This window comes from Neovison vison, chromosome 12, assembly GCF_020171115.1.
Source record: "Neovison vison isolate M4711 chromosome 12, ASM_NN_V1, whole genome shotgun sequence".
NCBI classification, from domain to species: Eukaryota; Metazoa; Chordata; class Mammalia; order Carnivora; family Mustelidae; genus Neogale; species Neogale vison.
In genome coordinates, this window is record NC_058102.1 from 68810184 (window position 1) to 68829024 (window position 18841).

General features: G+C 39.0%; 1 protein-coding gene across 2 annotated transcripts in view; it reads right to left on the minus strand.

The window, feature by feature from the left end:
- Window positions 1–8252: 8252 nt before the first annotated feature.
- Window positions 8253–18841, minus strand: part of RASSF8 (Ras association domain family member 8) — a 136784-nt gene continuing 126195 nt past the window's right edge. For both annotated transcript variants that reach the window (XM_044228396.1, XM_044228397.1), the window contains 3 exons: window positions 15470–16359; window positions 13095–13239; window positions 8253–12354 (listed from right to left, as the gene is read on the minus strand). In XM_044228396.1, coding sequence (XP_044084331.1) covers window positions 12233–12354; window positions 13095–13239; window positions 15470–16359 — 1157 coding nt within the window. In that variant the 3' untranslated portion in view covers window positions 8253–12232. The remainder of the gene's footprint in view (window positions 12355–13094; window positions 13240–15469; window positions 16360–18841) is intronic.

Here is an 18841-nt window from a genome sequence, read left to right on the forward strand (position 1 = left end):
AAATACAATACCATGTTTTTCCAACTTGGACTCCGTGATGTAGATGAAGGTGAATGAGACATGAGAGGTCATGGTTCTGGATATCTCATTAGGCTCCCCGAAGTGAGGGTGGGGGTGTATGCTGAGTCCTTCAGCAAGCGGGCAGACTTTCTTCAGGTGGGTGCTGAGTTCATGTTCATCAAGTGTCTCCTGAGCACTGGCAAGCGCTCTGAGGAAGGGCAAGTGATGGGGGAGCAGGTGGACGGCAACATACCCTCAGCTGTGTACCTGCTTCTCCCAAATGACTTCCTCCCGCACCTGTGCCTCTGCCCGGAGACCAAAGTCCAGGAGAGGGATGACAACGCCCTCCTGAGTGGAGGACAAGGTTACTGTGGAGCTGGGGAGAACAGATCTATGTTTGTGTTATCGCTCTTTTTAGTGATTCGACTTGGCCAATGAGACTCGGTCTTCTCATACGCAAGAAGAAATTCATTCATTCACCTTTTCATTCGGTTAATACTTATTGAATGCCTATCATGTGCCAGGACCTATAGCAGGTGCTGGAAATGGGGGAGGGGGGACAAAACAGACAGGGTCCCTGTCCTGTGGGGCTTACAGTGTAGTAAAGATAACATTAAATAATCAGACAAACCCCTCTGTAGTTATGATCACTGCCGTGATAGAAAACAAAAGATGCTGGAGCACTTGAGTGGCTCGGCTGCTTAAGCATCTGACTCTGGCTTTTGGATCAGGTCAGGATCTTGGGGTCCTGGGATCAAGCCCATGTCAGGCTCTGAACTCAGCATGGACTCTTCCTCTCTCTCTCTCCTTCTGGTCCTCCCCCTACCCGTACCCACTCTCTCATAAATAAATAAAATCTTTTTAAAAAAGTAAGTAAAGGATGTTATTAGTATATAACAGGTGAGCCTAAGGAGTGGGGTGGGGGGAGGAAAGGGGAAATGTTAGGTCAAGTGTTTAGCTAAACCCAGTAGGGCAGATGTGAGGACCGGTAACACAAGAGACTCTTCATGCAGAATCAATCTTTAAGAGCAACAGGCAGCCTGACATACAAGGAGGACAGTCTGTGGTGAGGGTGTGGGAGCAGACTCTTTTCAGTCTCATTACTTAATAATTCTGTCTTCCCTGGCGGTCCATATGGTGGACAATGTTCAGTAACAAACTTCAAAAAGATTAAATTGACTTGACAAGTTTAGTTGCTGCTGTATTCGTGATTCATGTTCCTTTTAAAAAATATTTTATTTTATTTATGTATTTGACAGAGAAAGAGAGAGAGAGCATAAGCAGGGGGAGTAGCAAGCAGAGGCAGAGGGAGAAGCAGACTCCTTACTGAGAGGGAGCCTGACGAGGGGCTCGATCCCAGAACCCTGGGATCATGACCTGAGCCGAAGGCAGCTGCTTAACCCACTGAGCCATCCAGGTCCCCCTCATGTTATTAATTTTTGTGACTTTCAGACTTTTCTACATTTATTCTTTGTTACATGTCATTGATTGTGGGGGTTAGAGCTGAAGAGAGTTAGAAATCATCTCTTCTTAGCTCTTCATTTTACAATGAGGCCCAGAGAGAGTCATATGCCTTGACCAAGGTCATATGGCTGTTATGAGACAGAGATGATGTTCAGTCCCAGGAAATCTCATCTCCAGCTGTTGGGTTACTCCCCGACTCAACCCTCACTCCTCAGGTCCAAGCCCGCCTACTCGGTTGGCTGTACTATTATTGTTAAACCATAAAGATTGTTTGTGGGACGACTGACTCCCACCTCAAAATTCTCTTCACTTAGCTGAAATCACCCAAATACAAAAAGCAATTTGCCATCCTAAGAGCTAAGAAGAGCCCAGATGTGTGGATACTTAATGGCTGTTTCTCCTTTTGGAGCATGGAGTTCAGAGGAGCAGAGAAGGGTGATGCAGTTAATACGCTCTAGAAAATCTGGAGTTCCTAAAAACAAAAACAAAAACACTAAAAACTGGGGCACCTGGGTGGCTCAGTGGGTTAAAGCCTCTGCCCTCTGCTCAGGTCATGATCCCAGGGTCCCACACTGGGCTCTCTGCTCAGCAGGGAGCCTGCTTCCTCCTCTCTCTCTCTGCCTGCCTCTCTGCCTGCTTGTGCTCTCTGTCAAATAAATAAATAAAAGTTAAAAAAAAAAACACTAAAAACTAAAAGACATGGGTCACTTTCATTCTCTTATCGCCCCGTTATGTAACCTAAGTGGAACTCTGTTTCGAAGAGTGTTCCATCCACCTGCTTGTTGACAAGGGCCCTTCTGACATCTTTGGCTTCTAAATTCTCGTGGCCTCCTTCCCTCTCTGGTCTCCTGGCTGTTGGCCTCCCACCTACAGTCCTCTTGGAGGACTCCAGCCCTTCTCCAGTTGAATGTGCCTGTGAAAACTGCAGCATCTCACCAATTCCAACTCCCTAAACCCAGAGTGGGGGCAGAGACTGTACACTTGTAACCGGCCCCTGGGGACACTGAGCCTGCTGCACGTCTGACTGTGCTGAGTACCAGATGCCAATCTTTCTGAGAACACTTGTCTCTTCGTCATGTAAAAATACATCCATATGTACTTAAGGGGGCTTTCTCCTGCATTGTAAACCATTGCCTGAGTGAAGACAGTTTCTCTCTGTTCATCTTCAGCTTTGTTTCCTACTCAAGCTTCAGACCTGCATATTCAAATACCTCTTGGGTGTCTCAGTGTGGATACTACCGGCTTCTTGGCAGGACAACACTTTACTCACTGTAGCTCCTTCCTGGTGGATCCCACTTGCAGAAAGATATCACGAAGAGGTAGAATTTCAGTTCAATGTCCACCAGCTTCCCAGTGCCCTAAATGCACCCCCAAAACATGCTGAATGTTTGTTGATTTGGCAAAATTGAGGCTATCACTTTGAGGCCATTGCAAATGGAAAAAAGCAAAAATCTGGTTTGGAAGCATTCTCTCACATTTGCTTGTATCATAAAAGGAACTGTCAAGGCAGCGAGCTGCTTATGGTTAGACAGGAACTGGTTCCTATAAGACAGATTTTCAAGAACTTACCTTCCATTTGGTGGCTTCCATTTGGTGGCTCCATTTAAAGTTCCATTAAGCACATCGAAGAGGGAAGCCATCCATGAGTGTTTGCTCGGAGACGACCCCGTAAAGAGTTGATCTTCTGTTTTCTCTGAAGCTCATAAGTTTATTTGGTGTCAGAGTTCTTGGCAAGAGGGATGTGGTCAGATAGCAATTCCAGGAGTTTACTTGAGTCTCATACTGGAGCATTTGTATATAGTTGTATTCAATAAGAATGGTTTTCATTTGGCTGATATTGTATATATTAGAATACTGGATATGTAACAAGGCACATATTTATATACATACATATACCTATATGTAGATAGATAGATAGATAGATACACATAGATAGATACACATATACACATACACATATATGTACATACATCTGTGATGGTTGATTTTTATGTATCAACCTGACTGGACCTTAAACCAGATGACAGGCTTTGGAATTTTTTCTGTGCCATTTTTTTTTTTTTAATTAGTATGGTAGAACATAGTGATTCATCAGTTGCATATAACACCCAATGCTCATTCTATCATGTGCCTTCCTTAATACCCACCACCCAATTACCCCACCTCACCCATCCCCTCCCCTCCAGCAGCCCTCAGTTTTTTTTGTTTTTTTTTTAAGATTTTATTTATTTATTTGACAGAGAGAGATCACAAGTAGGCAGAGAGAGATGGGGGAGAAGCAGGCTCCCTGCTGAGCAGAGAGTCCGATGTGGGGCTTGATCCCAGGACCCTGAGATCATGACCTGGGCTGAAGGCAGAGGCCCAACCCACTAAGCCACCCAAGCGCCTGCTCAGTTTGTTTCTTAGAGTTGAGAGTCTCTTATCGTTTGCCCCTTTCTCTGTTTTCATTTTATTTTATTTCCTTTTCCTTTCCCCTATGTTCTTCTGCTTTGTTTTCTAAATTCCACATGAGTGAAATCATGTGGTATTTGTCTTTCCCTGACAGACCTAGTCACTCAGCATAATACTCTCTAGATCCATCCACGTCATTGCACATTTCCGTGCCATTATTTCAGTAATCTCTCCATATCTGTTCTTGTATGGCAGAGTCTAGGAATTATCCATTTAGGTCCACCTGGGGTTCTTCATGGGCTATGCTAGACATGTGTTCAGGGCCAAATGATGACACAAGGCGAAGAGTTGTCATTGCTACTTATTAAAGGAGAATTTGGAGGGGATGGAAGATGAGGACGGTGTTCATAGATGTTAACATTGATGCAGATCTATCACAGCTGCCTTGCAGGGTGTCCTCAGTACCCATCTCTTCCCACAGCAGCGCAATCACTGCAACATTGTCACAGCGAGCTTTCTAAAAATCAAGTCTGATCTAAGACTCCTTTGAATTCATTTGGTTTTCCACTACCTACCTGATGAAATTCAAAGTACTTCACAGCATGGCCCCTTCTCCTATCACTTGCTCCTCACCTTACTGCACATTCTACTTGTCTACAACTCCCCAAATATCTATATTAGGAGTCTCTATACGATGTGCCTCCAAAACCTTTCCTAGGATTTGTCCCTGCACCTCAATTTACAGATCCTTTTCATAAACATAGGTTATTATACTTATTGACATATGATAAAGAACCCAAAAAAGGCTGGTTTTTGTTTAATATCTTGAACTGAAAAACATATTTTTAGGTTAGAAAGCTGCATTAAATTTGAGAGAGATGTCTAGTAAAATAAAGCATCTTTATATATAAAAATATTCCTTTAACTGCTATTTTAGAAAAGAGAGTAGATCAATTGTAAAGTCTATTCATAGAAGGACGTTTTACCTATGAATTTAAATTTGGAAAAGATTAAGAGTAATTAAATTCAGATTTTAAACATTTTTTTTTCCCCCATGCTGGGCATGGAGTGTAATGCGGGGCTTGAACTCAAGGCTCCCGTCTTCCTTTTGGAATTTATTAACTTCCAAGTGTTCAGAGATGACAGGAATTTTGATAAATTAAAATTCTGCTCATGCACCCTAAAACTCAACCACACACATACAGGTTAGGAAAGATTTCACTGACAGCAGAAAGTGTGAAAAAGATAGGATTTTAGTGAACTCTTAATCAGTTCAATGATTTAATAGTGAGCTGAGGTTCACAAAAACTAACCAGTAAAATAAATCACCCCATTAGGTTTTAGACTGCATAAAGACGAGTCAAGTTCCTCCATGTTGACCTGGTCAAATCTCCAACGGAATTTTGTGAATAGTTCGGGCTGCCACATTCAAGAGTGTCTGCAACACGTTCAAGAGAGAGGAGACTGGAAATTATACTATTTGAAAGAACTGGGCGTTGGGAAAGAGAACCGTAGGAGAGGTAGTAGATGCCTTCAATATCTGACCTGTCATATGGATGAGTAACTTAGTTCCAGTTACTAATTGTCTTCTTCTGTAGGGTCTTAAGGATAGTTGGAAATCTATTTTGGCCTAATAAAGGGGAGAACTTTTTAGCCTATCGGGGTGACCCAGGATGGTAAGTCCTTGAAGATTCTGATGCAGGCTGGGTTTAGTAGGGAAGTTATGGAAGTAGATCATAGCTTAGTGACAGCCACGACTGTCACTCTGGACTGAGTGGGAGGCTCCTGGTGAACGTTCTTTCTGCTCTTTCCAGCCTCCATTTCCATGCTATCTGTTGGCACATGGCATTTTAGCTGTGTTCTTTGTTTAAAGTGTCTATGATTTTTTTTTTTTTTTTTTTTTGAGAGAGAGAGAAAGAGTGTTTGTGCCTCTGTGCACGCATGGTGGGGAGGGGCAGAGGGAAAAGGAGAGAATGTTAAGCAGGTTCCACGCCCAGTGCAGAGCATCTGCTGTGGGCTCCATCTCACTACCATGAGATCATGACCTGAGCCGAAATCAAGTCAGACGCTTAACCAACTGAGCCACCCAGGTGTCCCTATTTTGCACTTCAGTATTCTGATCGTTCATTTGATTTTCGCACTGCTAGCAGTTGCAGAAAATTTGTAAATACTGGCTTGGCACAGAGATGACTTTGTATTGTCCACCCTCTCCACTGCCTTTCATTCTGGTTCTAACATCTTGGACACATCCTCATGGCAGATGAATTAAGTGGCCTATAGAGAACAGAAAGCCAAATACAATGCTGGGAAAACAGGATTCTGACATTCCAGATGAAGAGACTGATGGTTAAATCTGGCGCTGCAGAGAGCTTTTGCCCAAATCCATACCTTCCTTGCAGAAAAGACTGCAGGGACTCTATACAAGGGGGAGGCCCTTGACCCCTTGTATTCTTTAGGTCTTGGTTCTCTCTTCCTTTCTTCCTCTCCCAGTCTTTTGCCCTGAGCACACAGAACAGAGTATCTGTGACTACTCATCATTAAGAAGCAGCACCGTCACTATCAGCCATTTGGGGCTTTGGATAGCTGTCAAACACCTGGAGATTCTTGGATTCTTTTATTCTGTCTCCACCATTTAAACATGATATTCTTTTGCTACTGTTTACCTAGGATGTCTATACCCTGGTTTGGTTCTCTCCTTCTGGCACAAGGTAGGTGCTCAATACACATTCATTACTGAATAAATGCCAGCTACTTACTTTCTTAGTTCCAGTTACTATTATCTCTGGCCTGGATTCCTGCACACCTCTTCGGTGGTCTTTGTCTCTAGTCTTGACCCTTCTCCAGTCAGTTCACCACAATGGCAGCAAGAAAGATCTTAAGATGCTAGTCTGATCATTTCATTTCCATGTGGAAATTTCATTTCATTTCATTTCCTTGTGGCATGGAAACTCCTCTGTAGCTCTATGGATAAACTCCTTACTTACCATAGTAACAAGAGCCCTCCACAAGGCCTACCTTCTCTTTGAGCCTTCCTGACCTTTTCACTGTCTGGTCACAGGCCCACAGGCTTCACAACTTGCCATCTTTTAGTCTGTGCCAGATATCCCTCCCCAGTTTACATTCCCTTCTCCAGAGTTTGCCAACACTCTGGATTGGGGTGGAGCTCTTCTGGTGTGTTTCCATGGCCCTCTATCCTGTTCCTATAAGGGTGATCATCAGACCGTAACCTTCCTGAGCTGCAACGCAAATCATGTTAATTTCAGCACAATGTCTGGCCAACAGTAAAGGCTCACTGAATGTCTACAGAAAGCAGTGAACGTTTCCTGCAAGTTTGTGCCTGTTTTATAGGACTCTGCTGGCCCTTCTTAAAGGCCTTAGGGAGGCCCTTCCTAAGACACAGCACAAATATGTGACATGGGTGGCAGGTGAAGAGTCAAGTGAACAGAAGTTTATTTCTTGCTCTACCATTAAGAAAAAATGCTTTAGAGGAGGACAGGATAATTAAAATTTTAAAAGTCCCCCCAAACTTGGACAAAGAATAACATATTTTGCCTAATTTTGTTAATAATTTATCATTGTTTTTATAACATACTGTTATTCATATGTATGATTTCCTGATCAAGATCTAACTTGCACAAAATAAGAAAATGATAATTTATGTACTTTCACATTACTTCCACATTAAAAACAGAAACTAGGCATTGTAAAGCTTATGCCGTTTATCATGGAATATCGGTAAGTATTTCGTATCTGGAAGATCTATATTCAAGGGCTCTGTAAGCTACTTATTAGTTGTATGATTTGGAAGAAGTTCCCTAGATAGGTAAGTGTATCTCCCATTGTACCTGGCACTTAGTAGGACCCGAATCGTTCCCCCTCACTTGTGGTTTTAAAGAAACCTGAGAATATAGAGGTTCATTAGGACACAATGTTTCCTTCTGCTTTTGAAATAAAAGGGAGGCATTAATTTCTTGATTCCATTTCACTTGGATAAAACAGCTTCTTTTTAAAAAAAATATTTATTTGAGAGAGAAAGTGAGAGAGAGCACGTGTGTGTGGTGGGGGGAAGGGGAAAGGAGTGGGAGAGCAAGAATCTAAAGCAAGCCCACACCCAGCACAGAGCTTGTGGCTGGGCTCCATCTCATGACGCTGAGATCATGACCTGAGTGGAAATCAAGTCGGACGCTTAACTGACTAAGCCAACCAGGTGCCCCAAAACAGCTACCTTTTTTTCTTAGCAATAGATAATTCTTAAGTTATAATAATTAACATTACTTTTAAAGAAATGTAATTTTATGTCACTGATATGCAGACCTTTCCTCTTTGGCATCTTTTAAAGAAAATAAACAGATTTTTAAAATATTAAACACATAAAACACAAACCAGCAACTACAAAGTCCCAATGAATCCTGAAAATTTATTACTTGGGAGAATATCAGATATCAATCCTTTGTTTTACAGCTCATGATAATAATCAGAAAATATACATTTTGAAATGAAAGTTGAAAAAAGAATAATTACATATAATACATATTACAGATATTTTATTGGTACATAAGCAAAGCAGTACTAAAAGCATATTTATGTGTCCACAGTAGTGAATGTGGCAATTTTCTGTTTAAAGCTGCAGCAACTCAAATCCTCCTTGGGTCAATAAAGAAAGACAGATTGGAAATATATTTAGGGCTATCACCATGTCTGGCTGTAAACCTATTTTTTAATCTTTCCCTCCCCCCATATATATATGTATATACTTTATTGCCTTTATATTTCTGCTGGTTTAATATAATTAGTATACTAAATAGTTATCTGCATTTATTTGGTTTCTAAAAATATATAAAATGCATTGGAATAGAGCTCCTGCAGCTTTCAAGCAGTCAAGTGTCTGGGCATCGAAAGCTTATTCTGGAAATGTAAAGCAGCAATACTGAATAAATAGTGATTGTTTTGTCTCCTCCACACAGCTGATGGCCTTCACCCAAAACTTAAAAATACTGTAGCAAATAGTATAAACATGCAAAAAAATGGACATAATATAAAAGTAATACTTATGAGCTAAATTTTAATACAATAGAGATTAATAAAGACAACTTTAGGTAGAAGAGGGATGGGAATACAGCATTGTTATCTACATATAAATTAAGGCCCAATTTTTCAAAGGCAATGCACACAGGGAAATGCCCATCTGCCCACATCCTTTGCACACCTGAAATCAAGAGTTTTTGCCTTTTCCATATCATTGCCACAATCTGTTATTATAGTTCTAACTTGGAGAGATGTTCACAGAAATGGCTTTAAATGTAGTTTCTTTACTCTAAAGACCATTTTTCTCTTATTCACAAAGAAAATGTCCTTTTAATGCAGGTACAAAATTTATTTATGCTCTGGAAGCAAGTTCTTTATTTGTTTTTCGTAAACACTATTAATAATCACATTTCACACCATAAATTCTGTATTTTTGCTGTTTTAGCTCAATTTTGTGATTAATTTGAACTATGGGAATTGTTGATTACTTCAGGAATGACTGAGGGACTTAAATGGGTAATTCCTATTAATACCAACCAAAGTCCCACATATAAATTCCCTGCGCATCAGGACAAAAATCATGCTAATAAATCAAAACACTCATTGAAAAAAAAAAAAAGCTCATAGAAAAAAAAAAAAAACTGAGGAAACCCACTATGGATCATTCTCTGAGGATGCTAGACACAATGCTATTTCAAATCATTCCTTGGTAAGAAAAAAAAAATTCTCTTCTAATGTAGTTAATACTTAAAGGAAATTATAATGAAACAACCTGCAGAATAATAATAATAATAACAACAACTAAAAAACCCTTTAATCTAGTTTAGTATTTAGAACCTGAATATTCCCCCAGATGCAAAATTTTATATTTGGTATTTTTATATATCATTGCCCACTGTTCTTGCCCTGCCTCCCCAGCCCTGAAATGTATCCAAAAGATGTGGCATTTAATCTAACTCCTCTGTGTTCACAATAGGAATAGACTATATTATTTTTAAGATGTTCTAAGGGAAACGAGTTTTCTTTCTTCTATTTTAAAAAGACTTAGAAAATATTTCTTAGAGATGTTCTTTCAGAAGTAATGTGACTGATTAAAAAGTATAGCTGCTCAATATATTTATCAAATTCACATTTGTATATTCTTCGCCTCTAGGAAATAGTATTTCTATCTGTAATTAGGTCCATAAAGATTATTTGGCATTTGTAAATTCAGAGGAAGTTGTCACAACGCTGCCAGTCTTAAAGTTATTAGATTAATGTTGATAATAATTTACAACAATTAAGTTGGACATTGACTTTGTGTTTTTTATGGCATACCAAGGCATCTTTGCAATTAAAAACTGCAATGTTTAATATATCTTCAGTTTAACATTTTGATTTAAATAGAATGTGATCGATATATAAAAATGTTTTTCTTTGTGAATAAGATCTTAATTTCTCTGAACAACAATAACAAAATGACTCTTAGTATAGGATGGAACCCTTTAAAAATAAGGCATATTTTGGGCATACATAAATCATTACCATCACAAAATCTATAAAGTATCTTATTTTTAATTCTAATTTTTAAATATATATAGATATGAAATAACTATTATAAATTGAGAACAAATCTGTATAAGTTGTGGTTATGTAGGTAAGAATAAATTATTCCTCAAGTTATTTGCAAAATAGTATCATGGCAAGGTCAATTCGATAACTCCAAGAACCCAAAGAAAATACTATCTTTAGTTGAGGTCTGCCATTTAGCTGGACTAGAAAAGGCAACTCTGCATTATTACCTTCAGTTTTCTAGAAGCTTCTATATATTTTCATAGCCATTCTTAAAATTTTTCATTGGAAACCTAAATGCAGCATTCTCAGCATTCACTTAAATAAGTCAAATGTGTTAAAACATCCAAAGTTGCCCTCATGCATAAGATAAAACTTACATCTTTTTATTGTTACCATGGCATTAATATACTAATCCACTTTTACTTTGTTGCATGAAAGTAATACAGAGAATACAGTTTCCTCAGAATTAAAAACTACTTTAAATTTCAGGTTAAGGTCTTACTTATGTTGTACCAAATTTTGATCAGAGGGAGTGTAAAAATGGCAAAATGGGATCTGACCACATCCATCCAGATACTACTTGTGAATCTCAGTTAAGTCCCTACTCAAGGGAGAGGTGTCAACTCATTTTTGGTTTTATAAATAAATAAGAAAATAGAGGTACAATTGGGAGACTCATATCCTGTAAAAGCCAAGCTCAGAAATGAAAAAAAAAATTTAACTTTATTTCCTTTGTAAAAAATATCTAACTCCAATGTACTTTCTATCTAAGTGATTGGAGAAATGGCGACAATCTATAAAGTACAGAGGAAATTATGTGTAAGCAGGAACTTACCCATGGGTGCTTACACCAACAGACTATACATACCTAAGTGGGTTAGTTTAAAGATCTATCACTTAAAGTAACCTTTCTGAAGCAGATCAACCAGATATCTCTTACTTACGTATTATGGCGACTCTGAGAATCCATGAGATTAAAACGATTAAGGCAGGGCAGGAACAAAACACATAATTTATTAGGAAACCCCATGCCTGTTTGGACAGATGATTTAACAACTACACTTCTGTTTAAAGTGTCTGAAGTACTGCAAATCTTTTAAACCTACAATTTACTCTTCTGGATATGTGGTCATTCATATGCTGGAAATACTGTAAAGAAAAGATCCGAGTCCAGATGAAAACTAAAACCTGAATTATTTTGTCTAATGAGGCAATGGCTAGGAGAGGTACACAAGCTAAACACAAGTGGGTTCCTCTGGAGTTAGGGCAGACGCTGGAGCTCCCTATGGCACTCGCAGAGCTGCAGGCCAGCAGTACGGATGGACACTGGTGGCGTGCACAGTCCTAGTCACACAATTCAGAATGTAACTCAGTCACAGGATAAGTCATCACAAAAAATATGAAAACAACAACATTCACCCACTAATCGATTATATGGAATAAATTAAACTAAGTCAGTCATATATTTCTCTTCGCTCTTAAGTCATGGTTTTATTTACGTATACGCACAGCAGAATACTTCCTAACTCTCTCAAAATGCTACAAATAAAAATGAAGGCTTTGCATTACAGCTGCTGGACAAACACGTCAACACTGTCGATGTGTGTGAAAACACAGTTTCTTTGTTCTTTAGCATCAGTGCACAGGGTATGGCTCCGAGTGGTATGCAATTTAGGACAGAAAAAAGAGACGGTGGCTTGTGAAATAGATCCTCTGTTCATCATTGGCACAAATCAAAGAAGGAGTTCTTACTGTCCTTGGTACCTTTATCGGGTCTCTTTCCTAAAGACAGATAACGTTATACGTAGATGCCCTCAGGATTGAAACCAGACGAGATAGGATTCTGCAGAATACGAAGATTACTGGGGAGCTGCCGAGATGGACCAGGTCGCTTCAGGGACCCAGACTGGAAGGGTGCCTCTACACAGAAAACAAAGAAAACCATTTGGTGTACTCAGCAACCTGAAGTAGATAGAACACGAAAAACTAGAACTTTTCCTGCCCTCAAGAGCCAAAGAGCAAACTGTAGAACTTGCTCCCCATGGGGTCTGGGATAAGAGAAAACTCTTCTTGACCCTCTCTGTTGACACAAATAGTTTTCAGTGATTTCAATACCTTTTTAAAAAGGTGAGCATTCTCTTTCTCTATCTTGGTTGTTCAGATGATACACATCTTTTAAATATCAGCACAGATTAATAATAAAGACTTTTAGGCGGGGGGGGGGGAGGTTGGGGTACCAGGTGGTGGGTATTATAGAGGGCACGGCTTGCAAGGAGCACTGGGTGTGGTGAAAAAATAATGAATAATGTTTTTCTGAAAATAAATAAATTGGAAAAAAAATAATAAAGACTTTTAGGAGAGGAAGAAGGGGCATAAGGAACAGAAGCTAATAAAACTCAACAGACAATGGCTCATACATCTGGAAAAGGTTTCTTAAAGAAGCAGTTAAAACAAATGATGTAAGATCTGGGGATTACATGCCCACCTATGTAAATCAACAACCTAGATATTATTGATTTTTCCCAGAAGCACGAAGCATGCCATTTTTTAAGTGGCCTAGGCTTTGAACAGTAGGCTAACATTTTAAATGAATACAAGTAGTTCCTTCAAAGCTAACCAGTGGGAATAAAGTAAAGAGAGCAGAATTCTCAACACCTTACCCCTTTCTATGTCTGCGTGTGAGGCCTCTACTTCAATGGGCTCCGCGGGCAAAACAGTAACTTTTGTCCCCGTCTGTTGGATAAACTGCTGGAGGTTGACTTGCCGTAGCTCTTTAGTCAACTGCTCCAGTTCTTGTTCTTTGTCCTAGATGGAAGTTAAAATTTGTCTTTTTATTTGAAGAGTCACTCTTGGCCCTCTAAAGACATCCCGGTGATAGTCCATCTGCTTTAGGGGCTGGATGTGTGATCGTGCTTTCCCAAGAACACCATTAGCAAACCCAGTCAATGTTGCCACAGTGGGCTAAAAAGAGGTCATTTCTGCTTTGGGGCACAGGCCAAAAAATAAGCAAATTAAGGACACAGGGTCTTTAGTCTGTCCTCTTTAAGATGATGCTTTCCTCTGTTAGGAACACACTATGCACCTGATGAAATAAATCTATCTGTAAACTTTAATCAGTAAAATACTAGTTTTTGTCCATCCCAGTGTTTACGGCAATCTTGCTTTAAGTGTTCACAATTAAATTTCCTTAATGACTTCACAGATGACTGCAAAAATTAATAGTCATTTGGTCCATGAGATTCAGAGAAGTTTTTGCTTTTGGTAAACTAACTTTTCATGGGATTCATCATTGAGATACATGTTAGAGCATGAGGAAAGCAAGATTCCCACAAGATTTTCGGTGTGGGGTTCTTAAGTCCTTGGCAAAGACAGGTATGAGAACTGAAGATCCTTAAAGAAAGGAGATCAAATTTGGACAGCTAGAAAGCTCAAAAAGCACAGAGAGGCATCCTGTGATTTGAATGGATGTTCTTTTTCCCTTTACTGCACTAGAGGAAAAAGAGGCAAGGCCTCACCCAGGCTGAGTGTGTCTGAAGACTGGTAGGGGTAGGAAGAGATACCAGAAGTGAGTGGTTGTTTCCTTCACTTACTTTGAGTGTAGGGGGCACTAGAGATATGTTAGTTTGATTATGAGATACTTCCCAACGAGAATTACTAGCAATGACTATCATAAATTACTGTTTCCCATAAATAATATCAAAGGCAACACAATTTCCAACTGTATCCTTTTTAAGGGTCAGAATGAATCCAAATACTATAATACTGAAAAATCAGAGGTTAATAACCTTCTACTTTTATGGAATGAGAAATTCTTGATTTTCAAAATTTTGGTGGAAATTTTACCTCTTGACTATTGTTAGTGGCATAGAATAGAAATCATGTAAGTTCTTGAAACCTCAGCTTTCTCTGCTTATAGAACTGTTCCATTCTAAAGTAGCTCTGCTCAAGCTTCCATGTGCACTGGCACTATCTGGAGATACTTTCACAACAGAGATTCTGAATTTTTAACAAGCGTGCCCTGAGCTACATGCTTTGAAGAGCAAGCCTCTAAGCAGCACTGACCAATACAGCAACTACCAATGAGCACTTGAGATGTGGCCAAATGTAACCAAACCCATACATTTAAATTTAATATTTTAAAATTTATTTAATATTAATATTTATTATGTTAAATATTATATATATGTAGTATATTAAATATCCTCTTTGCAACTCCCCTAACATCACCATATTTTCAAGAATGGGTATCTGAGAAATAGAAGTTAAGTGATCAGGATCTAATGGCAAAATATAAATGTTCTTGTATGTGAATCAGGAAGAGGGGAAAATCAGAGAGGAACTTTTGTGCCCTCTCCTTAGGAAGGTTAGTAATATGGAGAAGAGAAGGGGTCTATTTACATCTTGGGAAAGATGGGGTGAACCACAATGGAGAAGTAATAGATAAGCAGTCAACTAGCAGCACGATCCTTGGTAAACCAATCTGCAGTAATCTCTTTTGGCTTTGGTTTCCTTATCTCTACAATGAGAGAAGGTCAGGTTCACTATCTCATCATTAGTGTCCATTCCAGCTCTGAGATTCTATTCTCTGTATCCCATTACCTAATGTTACAACTGCCAGAGTAAGAGACCTCTTTCTGTGGAGCAAGAATCAGTTGTGGCTTTAGCCCTCCTCTTTGTTTTGGTCTCACATCTTAGCTTTGTCATAAGTCACAAAAATTCTATGAAACTTATACACCAAAGTAGGTTTCTAACTTTTTAATTTATTTGACAGACAGGATCACAAGTGGGCTGAGAAGCAGGCAGAGAGAGAGGAGGAAACAGGCTCCCCGCTGAGCAGAGAGCTCGATGGGGGGCTCGATCCCAGGACCCTGGGATCATGACCTAAGCCTAAGGCAGAGGCTTTAACCCACTGAGCCACCCAGGCGCCCCAGTTTCTAACTTTAAATGTAAGAGAAAATGGACAATATTCAAGAAAATACCAAGAATATATTAATTCTTTTAAACAGATGAAACCTTTCTATAGAAATGTTCTTACCTGTAATCGTTTGGTGGCTTGTCCAAGAGATCTTTCTACAGCTTTAATGCCATTTTCTAACCTCAGACTCTGTTGGCCTTGAATGTCAATTTCTCCCTTGACCTTACCAATCTTTCCTTTAACCTCTTCTTCATTGACTTGTGCCTCCTGAACTTCCCGTTGTAATTTTTCTGCTTCAAGACCACTTTCCATAGTCTGGATCTGAGCCAAATAGTCCTTTAATTTGCTCTCACATTCTGTTATTTTCTGTCTTATTTCTTGAAGTTGATCCTTCAGCTGTTTTTCATTTTCCTGTTCAATCTGCAATTCATTTTCCCAAAATTCTTCCTCTTCAATTTCGACATCATTTCTTTTGATCTTTTGCTCCAGGCGGACAATTTCCTCTTCAAGGTTAGAATTATATTTTTGCTCCCAAAATTGTATTTCAATTTCATTTGATTCTAGCTCTTTCTCAATGGATTGAAGCTTCTCTGTCTGCAACCGTATCAGCTTCTTTAATTCATCTGCTGTTGTCTTGCAGTTGTTCAGCACCTTTTGCTTAAATTCAGTTTCTTTACCCTTTCCAAAAATGTCCATTAATCCTTTGGCACCTCCTGTAAATGTTAATGATTTCCTTTTAGGTTCTCTCCTTTTGATTGATTTGTCAATCTGAGGCCTCAGTTTAGCCAATGGGGGCAAACTCTGCCTATATAAAGTTCTTTCCGGAATTCGAGCCACACTGTCTGAAGTGGGTCGCTCACTAAGAGATGGCCCCGTCCGACGTAAAATTAGCTGTACATCACTAGCATACTGCCCCCATTTGTTTAAGGATATGATAGGATTTTCATGAGGTGCTAAGTGTCTTTCAGTATCTCTCCATTTTTCTATAAGAGTGTACCTTCCTGTTCGACCTAGATAAAAAAGACAAGAATAAATTGTCAAAGTGGAATATGTGATAGCCAAAATGATGCAACAGAGGACACTATTTGATAACTGTGTCTTCTTGATTAGAAGCCAAGTCCAGTCCATGCTGCCTTTTAAACTTCTCTTGAAGACAAAAAACAAAACAAAAAAAAAACAACCCTAAAAAACAAAACAACAGAAAAAACCCCAAAACCAAACCAAAAGCAAAAAAGCAAAACAACAACAACAACAAACTTCTCTTGAAGATATGTTAACAGTATAAAACTATGGCATGTGAATTACATATATCCATCTGACTTGCTTAGAAATTCAACTTTATACTTTAAACCTCCATGAGACTCTTACATTCTTATCAAATGCCTGATTGCCTAGACCTTCTTGTTTGGGGCAAGACCTCCAGCTGAAACAAAGGACGACACCAGAATGCCCCACTGGAAGCCATGAGGGCCTGGTCCCAGGAGCTAGGTAGAACTTCAAAACTTAATTTCCACTTCATGAATCCCTTTGGTTTCTCTGCACATTAAAACTCAGGGAGGTTGGAAGCCCCATTTTACTCCTGAAGGGAAGTATGGAGCCAATGGATAACTCAGCTCACAGGGGTCTGTACAGGTCTTTCCTCTGTCTTTGCATGAAGGCTTGGCCAACTCATAGCTCACACAGCTGGTATCTTTTTGAATACCTGTGGTAAATAAAAATCACCTCAGTGAAAATGATCCTTGAAAATAATTTTGTATAAAAATAGGGGCCCAAAGAGAAGTCTTCTACAGTTTTGGTAGTTGTTAACTTCAAAGATTCTTGTTTAAAAAAATAAAAAAATGCAAAAATAATAAAAAACAAAAATAATAAAATCATATTTAAGTAGAAGTTATACTAAACCTAACTGGTAATTACAGAAGATCAAGTTTCAGAAGACAGTATGGTATCATTAACTTGAACACACTTCTTAAATATTTCCATTTAAGATGGGTGGGTCAGATGGATTACATTTTGTTAAAAGTATCTGCTGGACACCTGAAAGTAATATAATTGTTACTTGTCTATTATATCTCAATAAAAAAGTCTCCATTACTACTTATCATTATTACAAGGAAGAAAATACTGATGCTGTCATCTTGCAATTACAACACTGGTATATACAGCTATTGATTTATCCTCTTTTTTAATTTCATGAGCTTCTGAACCAATATTAGTTATTTTCTCAGTTATCAGGTCAATAAATGCAGGTCTAGATATATATATATATATATATATATATATATATATGAATATCTGTGTATGTAATTCAGAAGTAGTACATTAAGAGTGATATGGCTCTACATGAATGCATATGTTCTCATTTACAGAAACTGAATCTTGGGTACAGCTGACAAGTTGCTTGTGAAGCAAACAGATCGGAGTTTTAATCCAGGGTTTTAATTACCTATTGGATAAACAGCCCAAGTTCCCTTCTAAAGTGGAGATACCACCAGTATCTCACAGGCTCTGAGAGCAAGAGTCAGGCATCATAAGATCTATCACCATCGCCTGGCCCATGGTAGGTATTCAATCAATACGCAGTAGCCATTATTAATTTAAAGCACTGTTATTCAAGTAACAGAATGGCTGACCAGAAACCTCTCATGACCATAAGCTGACTTAAAAAAAAAATCCTTAAGCAACTTTTAGCAACTCCCAACAATATAACGCTGGAAAGAACAGAGGCTCTGCAGTTGGAAGGCCTGTGTTCAAGTCTGGCTCTGCCAGCTAAGTAAATGACTTGCACAACTTATTAAGTTTCCTCCGGCTTCCATTTTCTCATTTATAGGGTGAGAATAGTATTTTCTTACTGACAATGTTGTTGCAAGAGTCAAGTGAGATATAAAATATAAAATTATTTTCTAAAATTGAGCACTTCTATACAAATGTTAGTTGTTACTACTGTCAAAATATGTGGGCAGGGGCGCCTGGGAGGCTCAATGGGTTAAAGCCTCTGCCTTTAGCTCAGGTCATGATCCCAGGGTCCTGGGATCGAGTCCCGCATCGGGCTCTCTGCTCAGCAGGGGGTCTGCTTCCTCCTCTCTCTCTGCCTGCTTCTCTGCCTACTTGTGATCTCTGTCTGTCAAATAAATAAATAAAATCTTTAAAAAAATATGTGGGCAAACAAGGGGAATGAAGAAGAAACCCTAAATACAGTAGATTGACTTCTTGGAATAAAAAATATTTCTAGTTGATTTTTCAGGTTAAAAATTACTGTAACTACTCCAAGAAAAAACACATGACAAATCTGCAAGGTTAAAACTGTTCCATGTGTACACACTGCTTCAAAGAACACAGCACTTTGTGTTCTTGGCTTTGCTGCCTATCAACTACTTTTAGAATCTCTTCTCTGGAGCTCTGTGTCCTCATCAGTAATGTGAGGGGTTAGAATAGATCAGCAGAGCCTTCTCTTAATTCTCTACGAGGCCAATGGAGCATCTTGAAAAAGAAAAT